This window comes from Heterodontus francisci, chromosome 8 (assembly GCF_036365525.1).
Source record: "Heterodontus francisci isolate sHetFra1 chromosome 8, sHetFra1.hap1, whole genome shotgun sequence".
In the NCBI taxonomy this organism is placed as follows: Eukaryota; Metazoa; Chordata; class Chondrichthyes; order Heterodontiformes; family Heterodontidae; genus Heterodontus; species Heterodontus francisci.
This window is the reverse complement of record NC_090378.1, coordinates 76,484,348-76,496,290: the sequence shown is the minus strand read 5'-3', so window position 1 is coordinate 76,496,290 and position 11,943 is coordinate 76,484,348. Positions and strand designations below refer to the sequence as shown.

Sequence of the window (11,943 nt, the reverse complement as noted above, 5' to 3'; positions counted from 1 at the left end):
GATGACGTGCCTAGCATTTTTATTTTACCTTAAAGAATCATCACAATCTTGAGAAAGTGAGCTCTTTGGCCCATTTTCTACCTTTAATACATGTTATCAATCTCCATGGATGATTTGGTGAAAACCATCTGTTAGAGAGTGTAAATAAACATGACCAGTGCCCTGAATTTACCTTGCTGCAACAGGAGGCCTGAATGTGATGGCAGCTACTCAGACCCACTTTGTCATGGGTCTATTTTTCCATTGCCTCCCTGTAGCTGCAACTGTTTATATTGCCGAGTCTAACTGGTAGATGGTGACCCTTGCGTTTGTAGTTGGTTACATTCCCTTGATTTAAAAGCAATGTTTTTCTAAAGAAGAGAAAAGACAAACATAGTTGGGGGGGAAAATTTCATTCACGTAGCACCACTTCAAATCAGTGCTACGCAGACTGCATCGATTCCCTGGGAACAGATAGCATCCACTGCTCCCTGCTCGACCCACCCTGGTTTTCTCAATTAAATCAATGAAGAAAGATGCATGGGCCACCCAGATAATGACCCACAGTGATGTCTACCCTCAGGGAATTGACGTAGTCTGTGAAACACTGTTTTGAAGTGGCGCCACTCGAACAAATTTTTCCCCCAATTGTGTTTTATCACTCTGTGGATTTTTTTTCCCTGAGCACTTCAACATGTGTGTTGAGGCAATTAGATATTATGACTGAGGTGGGAGGAGTGCACTGTGTATACTAGTTCAACTTCTCCACAGGTCACAACATATATTTAAATGTTCCCACTTACTGATAGAGTCAATCATATACTCTATTTTTCCCAGAATAAAACACACCAACCAGGTTTCTTTAATGAACAACAAAATTATCAGTTTATTATAAAACAAGTCTTAACCAGTAATGAAGCAAAGCATTGAAATTTTAAAGTTCCCTTTTTATCTTTGCCCCTCACGCTCACACATTAGATTAGATTAGATTAGAGATACAGCACTGAAACAGGCCCTTCGGCCCACCGAGTCTGTGCCGAACATCAACCACCCATTTTATACTAATCCTACACTAATCCCATATTCCCAACAAACATCCCCACCTGTCCCTATATTTCCCTACCACCTACCTATACTAGTGACAATTTATAATGGCCAATTTACCTATCAACCTGCAAGTCTTTTGGCTTGTGGGAGGAAACCGGAGCATACACCAGTTAACTGGAAAGATAAAAGGGATTTTTGTTCAGATCTCTGTTAGAGACAAAAACACACTTGGGCTGAATACCTGCTCATTCTTGAAGAAAATAGTAGATGAGATATGTTGTGTTCCAAAACTGGCATACAGTCTGGCCTCCGAGTATACGCAGACGGGCCACTGGGATCTTTTAGAACTGTTCTTTTCAGACGGCGTTAAGAATTAATTTAGCAGGCTTTTCTTCAAAGACAGGAGATGAGATGAGTTGACACAATGGACTTCTCAGAGTCTTTTGGAGAAGTGCTGGAAAGCTGAGCTGGGTTGTGGTCTTCTCTTCTTTCTTGGGAATTCTCTTCTCTCCTTGGAAGTTCTCTTCCTTTTTCTGCAGGCTTTTTAAAGAGATGGAACAGACTAGGCTGAGCTGGGGTTCTGTCCTTCAGTTTTTAAAAAAAACTCCAGCCCCTTTTAAACAGTTCATTCCCAACTCTAAACAATTCAAAAGTGAAGCTGGAAACAGAAAGTCCACCTTCTGACCTGTCACTTCCCTGCACACATCTTCCCAAGTTACCAGGATTTCTGTTCTATTTTTAATTTGAGTCATGTGACAACCAGTAAACGTTGTTGTCCAACAAGTCCTCATAGTGTTCTCTCGATGACCCTCTTGAAAAAAAACTGGTCCAACATTTCTTCAGTTTGACTATGAGTTCTCAAAAAAATATTTTTAACAAAAACAGAAGCACTTTTGTAACAATATTTTCATCTGAACATGTACAAAGCAGAGATTATGGGATTTGGCTTTTAATTCTCCACTCTTTTAGGCAGAAAACAAATAGAATAGGCAGCATCATTGAAAGGCAGGAGTGGTGTTTGCCTTGCAGCAACCCTGTGCAAAGGCTCGGTTTGGGGTCTTGGCATTTTACTAGACAATGATGATAAATATTACCAACTTCATCTGGTGTCAAATCTGCACGTGTATGTGTAAAGGCATGTTTGCAATAGGTAATATAAAAATAGTTGACAAAATGGTCAGGGATCAGCTATTATCAGTTATTATTATATCAGTTATTGGATAGATGTGCTTTCACTTGCTCCATGGCTGACCCTTTATTAACTCCAAGCCTTGTGCAATTGTGCAGGTTCCACGGCCCTAACACAGCCCCTGTTGAAAGCAAGAATCTTTTTAAAAGAATGGAAATGGCAACAACCAGAACTAGACATAGTGGAGCTCCTGCATTGTATAATTTAAAAGTTTATTTTTGCCTTGTTATCAAGGAACCTCTGTAGGCAAAAGTAATAAGAAAAGTTGTTTAGTTAGTGTTATATTATTACTGTACTGTCTGCCTAGGTTCTTGCTTATTGCATAAAAGAAAGATAAAATTATTCTGTGCTATCTCATCCTTAGTGATATAAAATTGGTGACCTAAAAACTCCATACAATGTCTTTGTTTGTCACACTTTGGGGTTATATGATTTTGCCAAGATAGCATCAGGGGTACCCAGGAAACCGGTTGCTGTGCTTACCCTCTCGGGTAGTTTAAAGGAAAATTGAAGAAGAAGAAAACTGCTTTTGATTTTTGTACATTGTTGATATAGTAAACCAATTCTCATGTTAAGCAAAAATTAGAGGACAGTATTATTCAAAATGCTCTTTATCACCGTGTTGAACCATCTGAAAACACTTTACACAGTGAGCTGCTTTTTGAACTGCAAAGCATCCCTGAGTCAGCCAAGAGATTAATGATTGCTTAGTTCCTTGTGAAAGAATGTTAAGAAAAACATCTTCTTCCTTGAGTAATGCCCTAGGCTCTTTATTATCTACCTGAACCTTGGTTTTCTATATTGTCTTGAGGGCAGCAGCTCTGATAATGCAGCACTTAGTTCTTTAGAATTGTACTGGAAGATCAACCTAGTTTGTGATCTTAAAATCCTGAGGTGGAGTTTGAACCCACAAGCCTTTTATCAGAGGTAAAAGTGTGACCAATTGGGCAAAGCTGACATAAGCTACATTTTGTGCCCTCAGTAAAATGCTGTTGTTTTAATGTTTTCTATGTCTCTCAGGTTCCACAGGTAGCAGTTGTGATGACCATGGTCGCTGTAGGTGTAAACCAGAGGGTGTGATTGGAGACAAATGTGACAAATGTCAGCCTGGCTTTTACTCATTATCCAGCACCGGTTGCAAGTAAGTGATCTGATGACTCCTTCTGTCTGAAGTACTTTTTTCTCCAGTGAATATTGATAACATATTAAATAGGCTGCATTGTATAATAAAAATGGCAAATTCCGAGAGGTCAATGAAGAGGAAAGGTAGGCTCATGTTTTGGGTATAGATCTTCTGTCAGTTCTGCATTTGAAATGTAAACCAACATTTTTCCGGTACAGATGCTGATGGATCCACTGGTTGTTTGCAATATTGTCCATTTTATTTCTGATTTGCAACATTTGAAGTTTTCTTATAATTTTGCCTGTGATCTAACACACAGAACAGCTTTGGAACCATATCCAGGTGAGAGTTAGTGCCTTCAGGATGGGATGTGAGGAATTTACAGGAAAAAAATCTGCCACCTGCAACACAATGTCCTGCCCAAATGATATGCAGTTCATCTTTAATTATTAAATTGTATTTTGTATTGGCAGGCGCTGCACGTGTAATATGGCTGGTGTTACAGAGATCTGTGACATTGAAACAGGAAGATGCACCTGTAAATATAACGTGGAAGGGTCCAACTGTAACCGGTAAGTGTTTTTTAACTATTGAACTGAGTTCAAAAAATCTAGTTCAATTTTATGGCTTTTTACACTACAATTGCAATTAATAGTAACAATTATATTGCTCTGCAGCCCTGAAGTTGTATTAGCAGAGTTTGAAATAGTTTAGACTTAGTGGGCTGGATTTTGTGTGGCCCCCTGAGGCGGGGTCAGAGGTGGGTGTGGGGGGGCACAAAGTATTGTGAGGGGTGGCGGAGGGGCAGTGCGGGGTGCCTCCGCTGTGTGGCAAGGACACCTTGCAACACAAGGTGCCCTCCTTGTGGGCTTGGGGGGGTGGGGTCCCTCCTTTGTGGGCAATATGTGGCCCACAGAGGACCCCCCGGGATCAACTTTAACTCTGGGAACCCCTCCCCCTGGACTGCATAACCACCCCCCTCCACTCCTCGCCGTGGCCTTCCGGACTGGTCCGGCAACCCCGCCTCACCTACCTCTGATCCGGGGTTCCAGTGCTCAGTCCACATCTGTGGCCTCTGCAGAAACGGCAGTGGCCACCACTCCCGGTGGTGCTGCCAACACTGCTGAGCTGCGGCCCTCTGATTGGCCGGCAGCTGTTGGAGGTGGGATCCCCGTCTTTAAAGGGATGGGGATCCCGGCTCCCGAAACTTTGATTTAAAAAGACTGGAGGATCACTCCAGGAGGCACGAAAAGGCAGATGCGGGGTTTCCCCACCTTTTCGGCCCAGCGCCAGGAGCTCCACCTCCAGCACAAAATCCAGCCCGGTGTTACCGATTAGCTGTTTTTACAGCTGCACATCCTACTCTCTGCAGTTTCAGTCCCGCTATCTATTTGTGAGTTTGCACCTACAGGTGCATTTTTCTAAACTGCAACATCTTTAAGGACCTTTAAAGTTGGTTGTTACTGCTGGTTTTAAAAAGCTGGATATTTGGGTGTTTTTTGCAGGTTCAATTTTTAGTGGGGGCCATCGAAAGAAAATATTTGGATTATAAAAACCTGGAACAAATCTGCAAAATATAAATTATGCCCTGACCCTGGGTGATATTTCACAGCCAGAGTCATTTGTATTGTGTAGGCAGACTGACCAGCCTTTGGAGGGAGTCTGCCAGGGCTCAGAGGATTGCTGCAGTTTAATGTGGTCAGCAACCTCTGGAGAAGCTGAAGAAAGGCAGAATTTGTTTTCTTAAATCTTCAGAGCAGGGGAGTTGAATGGATCATCCTGTGTAATGGTTCAGGGTGTAAGTGCACTGGCCCATGTGGGTAGAACAAGCAAGCCTCAAGTTCAATTCCCTGTATGTGCTGAGTTGTCAGATTTCAGTTGGCCAGCATTAGTGAGTTCTGCCATTAGCTTTCAGTGCCCCTTTATCTGCAGAGGTGAAAATTCAGCCAGGGTTCTCACTCCTAATTGATAACCATTGACTTGTGCTGGCAAATGCCCGTGGTTATGGACAGGAGTAAGGTTTGTCTGAGACCTGCTGCACATTTTGTGGTCTGTTGACAATCACTGTAAGTTCACACTTGCAAAATGAGCATCAGGGCAGCCGTCACCCTCCATCATGAGTTAAAGGACTTGATTCTGATCATTGTATCTGCATCCTTAGGGGAGGAGAAAAGAAACAAGAATCATAATTGTCCAAATGTTTGATTCTCTCCAACAGTTGCAAGTCGGGTTATTACAACCTTCATCCAGACAACCCCATGGGCTGCTCAGCGTGTTTCTGCTTCGGGCATTCATCAGTCTGCAATGTGGAAGATGGTTACCGGAAGGATAGCATCACCTCCACCTTTGATTCAGGTACCGCAGTAACTAGACTGAAATGAACTGAGGTGTCATTCATCTGTGAAAGGATATCTAACAGAAATTTAATTAAAATGTCATTGAGAATGACGGTGGGATCATGGGCCAGAACGTACAGTGGAGCCAGACCATAAAATTCAACCTGAGTATGGAAGGAATGGCTGAATAACCTAAACATAATGGTCCTCGGAATGATTTGCTTGTAAGGATCATGGAACAACATGTTGCTGCCATATTAGTATGTAAAAACATAAACTACATTGTTAGGTGCTACAGTTGGACTTGGCACCCTTAGATTAGTGAAAGGAAAAACCAGCCAGGGTTCCTTTTGATTGTTACATCTCAGCTCTGATGTTCCTGCTACTTGATTAACCTGCAAACACTCATTGTCCAAATGAATAGTTTCTGGAGTGGAAACAGTGTCCATATACTATACCCTAGCAAGGAATCAATCTTTCAGGAAGTGAACAGGAAATATTAAGGTGGAATGTAACTATCCCCAAGCTGATGGGTTGTAGAATGTCTATTCCCAACTTTGCATAAGTCTGTGCTCTTACTCGTGGCAGAGGCAGGGAAAGGAAGACTGATAAAGGTATATTCCTATGATAAGAGTGCACAACAGGGGATGGAGTTTAAGAGCTGAAAGATAGTTCTGGGGCCTTTTAACCCCTGCCTGAGCCAAAAAAACTGATTTCCACCATGGAGGATATAGAATTAGAAGCTAATCTTTTGGCGATAGCCTCATATCTTATTTTGCTGTGTGTATGCTTTATGTAATATTTTTCCTGTTAATAACAGCCGTTATGAAACTGCAGTCACAGTATTTACATCATCACTTTAGTCACAACACTGCTAAGCAAGTTACCCCTAATTGAAATATTTCAGAACAGAAACACACAACACATCTGAAAGATATTTTGCTGCCAATAGTTTAACACATTTAAATTGTCAGTAAACTACACAAGTTAGAAATTGCTGTCAGTGACGTTCCACATGAATGTTTAACACACTCCAATCAAATTCCTCTTCAATATATTGAAATTAAGATAGTGACGAGAGAACTTAATGTGAGCTCATTGGATATATGAGCAATAATGTCCCAGTGATTTCCAGGGTAATACCTTTCCATGACTCAAAGTTAGCATTGTTTTAACTTACTAATTGCAGCTAAATTGGGATATTTCTGCAAAAAACGATTGCTAATTGTCATTAATTATAAAAATGAGTGTGTGGTTTACCTGTCTATTCTTGTGAGTAGATACTGAAGGATGGAAAGCACAGCACCGTAGGGGTCCCGATCTCCCTCTGATGAGATCATCATCATCCCGTGATATTATCGTTGAGGCCAAAGATGAATACCCAATATTCTTTGTTCCTTCAGGTGAGTTGAGAATAATTATGGGCACTTCACGTATGGCCTCACATTTTTTTATTCCTGGTTCATTTGTATGTATGTCGAATTGCTGACACATGCTTTGATAAACTGCCCATATGAAATAGGATGCAATAACTTAATATTTGAATGGTTTTAATGATGCCCATCTCAGACATGACACCTTTTGACTCGTTTTAGAACCTCTTCAAGAATTGTGAATTTGCTGTTTTACATAGTTACAGGTGGCTTATCTCCAACACTCATTACTTTATAATATAAACATGGACTGTGGGGTTTAGGTTGCCAATTTTGCTGGAACTGTAAGATTTCCATGTGAAATGACAATGACTATCAATACTGATCTGTTCTGATGCTGTGTCTTATATTCTCACCTTAAGAAAGACATTTCTTTCATGTGACATTTTATGTTGTTTCTGGAAATCATTTGATTTTCAGGTTTGTAATTTTGGAAACATACCAACAAATCTTAAAAAATTGTTAGTATCCGCAATCCTCATATTTTTAAAAACTTCATGCCCTGGTTCCCTCACTGACATTGGAATAGCACTGTAACCCCAGGGAGGTGCTACACCATGGCCCATCTCTGTTGTTGACATTATTTACTCTATTGCCACTATCTTCACAGTAATTCTCAGTAACTATCCCATCTCTGTGATCCTTGTCATTGTAACCTGTATGGGAGAAGTGCACAAGCACTACAAATATAATGTAAAAAATTATACTAGCTAAATTATGAAACCAGTGATCAAGTTAAAAGTGGCATTGCCCATTGGTTTTCTCCACTCATAACAAATGATCTGTAACTCAACTTCTTTACAAGAATTAAGGAAGACATTAATATAAGTGAATTTATCATTCATATTTGGTAATTGACTAAAGGCAGAGCCAATAATGTGGCCTGTTTCAGGTTCAGCAACTGTGTTGGGCAGAATGATAGGTTGAATATATAGGCCATTACCCAACTTCAACTGTTTCTTTCATCTTTAGCTAAGTTCCTGGGAAATCAAGTGTTGAGTTATGGGCAGAACCTTTCCTTCACATTCTATGTGGAAAGGAATGGTGCCTACCCATCAGTAGAAGATCTGATCCTGGAAGGAGCTAGTCAGACATTGAGTGCACAAGTGAACGTACAAAATAACCCAATCCCTTCTACGAGAAAGCAGACATACAACTACAGGTAATTATAGCAGATATTCTGAATCCAACCTTTGGCATTTCAGTTAACCTGCGAATGGATTTTTTTTGCCCTGAACATGGATTGGGTAAGATCAGATCATTCCATCTTCAGAGCACATTGTGCAGGATTGACATATCACAATGGATGCTCCTGTTGTGAAATCAGGCATAGGCCTGATCTGTACCAAACGGGAATATTTTAATGTTGAGTCCAAAGAGTATTGTCTATCAAAAGAATGTAAATTTTCCAGTGTTTTACTCTGCAACAGCCATATAGCCAACTTTGTTGTAAGGTTTAAGAAAATAATTGAATAAATTGAGTAGATTGTTGAATTGACTATGAACAGATTCAACCGCATGATGCATTACCAGATAAGCGCTTCACAATAACACAAACTGTGCCATAACTGGCCTAAAAGACTGTAATGTCTTGTTGATGGTATTTTGTTTTTGTTTTTTTAGCAATGGTATGGGCTGAAGTGAAAAAGTTAATAATCCCATTTTACTTTGTAGACTCCATGAGGGTTTGGAATACGGATGGAAGCCGTTTCTAACTTCCTTGGATTTCCAGCGGGTGCTCAGTGACCTCAAGGCTATCAAAATCCGTGGTACATACAACAGACAAAGTAAGTCGTCTGAAAACTGACTTTATCATGTTTATAAAAGATAAATGAAACGGAGGAAGAACAGAGTGTTGAAAATTAAGTTGAGAAACAAAAGTAAGATTAAGTGAGAAAAGGTTCATAGAAATCATGTGAAGCAGACATGAAAAGTTTGAAGAATCAATTATCCATGCACTTTTCTCATCAAGTTAATAGAGAACCATAAATGAAGCACTGGAAAAGGATCATAACAGCTTCAATGCAGATATTTGACCCAGTGAGGGCACATTTGGTGTATACTCTCTCAGTCTATTAGTTAACAACAAGTTGGACTTTGATAGTGTCACGGGTCATAAGAACAGCTGTTAAAGCAAGCTTCATGTAATAACGATTTTGTGTTATCATTTTATTTCTTCTCTCTTGTTTTTAGTGTATAAGGCTTTTAGAAGATTGTAATCTATATGCATATTATGGCACCAGAGATGGTTTTAACATTCAATAGCTTTTTCTTTCTGTAGTAAATGTAAGGAATCTCAAACTGTAGGATGAGAGATGATAAAATCCAAACTTAAATTAAAAATGGTGCCTTTTGGTCCCTGGTGTCTTTATTGTTAAATGCATTGCCCAGTGTGGAACTGTGCTATACTGACTATGAAGGCTCTAGGTTAGATTCCTGCCATTTCTGAATTGGCTAATTTCAGCAGGATGACAATAAAGGAGCTACAATTACTTCCAAGCTTGGTGGGGTTGGGGGGTGGAAATCAGCCAACCATTCCTGCTGCTGATCATTATCCTGTGACCTCTGGTTTTCCACTCCAGTGTACCCCGAACACACTTAGCTCTCAGGGACAAGGATGAGGAAAAGGGGGAAGAAACCCATGGTAGAGGGTCTCCATCCTCTTTATGTTAACACAGGTTTCTAGAGCTTCCCCAGCAGGTTCCAGATGGAATATTAATAAGACAAGACAGGGGTCTCTCACCTCCTCTTTATGTGCCAGTGGAGTATCTATTTGGAGGAACTTGCAGAAGATCTGCTCAGGCTGGTGGATCTGGGTAGCATCTCAAAATGAGACCAATAAATGATAAGTTCCATTTTTTGTTGGGAAGGTCTACAGATCTGCAGGCTTTCCAGCTGCTGCTTTTGGACAGCAGCTGAAAGGCTCTGCAGCTGGTGGCCATTACTGCTATTGCAAGACTTTTCAGGCCTGAAGCAGGAGCTTAATATCCACCTTCTATTCTGCACACAGGCCTCTACCATGGGGATGGGTATCTTCCAGGCCCACATTGGAGGCATGATAATGAATCTAGAAATACAGGCATGTTCTGATCATTGCGAGTGAAATGTACTTTGGGTCTAGGTATAAGAGGGACAGAAAAACCTGCTTGTTAGGGACAGAACATCAGTACTGTTCCAAATTTTCCTGTACCTTGACTCCCTGAATCCTATTCTGCACTCCTGAAAATAGGAGGGTCTTTTAAATGTGTTCTTGGTTATAGATTGCTAGGTGACAGTGTATTAGATACGACAGGGTAAATGACTGCATGAATACAGTCACAAGAGACATGTAGTTTAAATTAAGGAAGTGTGGCATGTTGTCACTTTATTTTGTGTGAAACTAATGAAGCAGACAGCAGTTTAGTAACATGTCACTGGAAGTAACTGAGATGCTTTGTATTACAGGTGCTGGACACATAGATAATGTGATTCTGCAGACAGCCCGACCTGGTGTGGGAAGCCCTGCTCAGTGGGTAGAGAAGTGTACATGCTCAACAGGTTATGAGGGACGATTCTGTGAGAAATGTGCAAGAGGCTACACGAGGCAAAGACGCAAGCTCGGAAGTTTTAGTGACTGTGTGCCATGCAACTGTCAAGGCTCCAGTGCCTCCTGTGACCCTGAAACTGGTGAGTTTGGCTTAAACTACAGTTCAAGGTAGCAGACTGTGAGGTGGTTAACAATCAAGCATTAAAGTGCATCCCTAGAGCACATCCCAAGCATTATCCATGTATCGGGCAGAATTGGTCAGACAGCATTTGTCGAAAGCTGTTTCTTGAGGATCTAATACTTGTTGAAGTGGATGAGGTGAATCTCACAAGAGCCATGTGGGAACAATGAGACGATAATTTATATACCGACATATCTCTTGTAATTTTGGGACTATGCCTTCCTGAAGATGGACAAGATATTTTCCAAAACTCAGCCAATGTGTTGGAACAGTGTAGGAAGATACAGTGGGACTTTGCCAAGTATTGTATCTAAATGCAATGATTTTGATGAAATTGCATTTACAAAACAGTAAAGATCACCTAAAAATATTTAGTAAACACAATTCCCATGCCTTACCACAAATACCCCTTTTAAAATTAACTTTGGTGAAATTTGACATTCTTTTTCTCCTGTTTATTTCTGTTCATCCAGTTGATCAGTGAATATCAACTGAGAAACAGCAGCTTTCAGGAGTAGTTGAATCCAACATTGGGAAGATCTCCTCAGTGCGCTAGATGTAGCAAAATTGTTATTGTGCTTTTGCATTCAGCTGAGCGCCATATTTTAGATTTTAAAAATGCATCACTGAAACAGGCTTGATTTAATACTTAATCTGCTGATCATAAGTTTAGCTCGCTTACATTCTTGGACTCATTAACTTCTTTATGCAGTTTTGATGATGTTAATAACTCAATATAAGTTTCAAAACCCTGAAAAATCAGCCAGAGAGGAAAAAATTATCTTAAATTTAATCATAATTCTTGCCAGCTCCTCCTTCTTGACTTTGCCCAAAGGTGGATTTTGGCTGAAGGATCAAATTTAAGATTTCTTAGCTATTGCATAGTATTTATGACTGGGGTAACTTAGGTGTTAATTGAAAATGAAGAACTGAATTATTTTTCTAGCAGCATTTCCCATATTTCATATGTGAGGTCGTTATCAATCAAGTATTAAAGAGCATCCCTAGAGCATTGGTCTACAAGCCACAACATTTTATACTACTCTGCTCACCAGTAAGGCCAAATCTGGAGTATGTTATGCAATTTTGGTCACCTTACCGGAAAAAGGATAACAAGGATCCAGACAAC

The 11,943-nt window shown here is 40.4% G+C and overlaps 1 protein-coding gene across 1 annotated transcript in view; it reads left to right on the top strand.

Annotated features, from left to right (window-relative positions):
- The window catches only part of LOC137373211 (laminin subunit gamma-1-like), a 75,445-nt gene that overhangs the window by 37,155 nt on the left and 26,347 nt on the right, over window positions 1-11,943 (top strand). Inside the window, exons 5-11 of the mRNA XM_068038066.1 lie at window positions 3,236-3,356; window positions 3,812-3,910; window positions 5,557-5,693; window positions 6,955-7,077; window positions 8,080-8,269; window positions 8,782-8,894; window positions 10,552-10,773. Of these exons, the coding sequence (XP_067894167.1) occupies window positions 3,236-3,356; window positions 3,812-3,910; window positions 5,557-5,693; window positions 6,955-7,077; window positions 8,080-8,269; window positions 8,782-8,894; window positions 10,552-10,773 (1,005 nt within the window). The remainder of the gene's footprint in view (window positions 1-3,235; window positions 3,357-3,811; window positions 3,911-5,556; window positions 5,694-6,954; window positions 7,078-8,079; window positions 8,270-8,781; window positions 8,895-10,551; window positions 10,774-11,943) is intronic.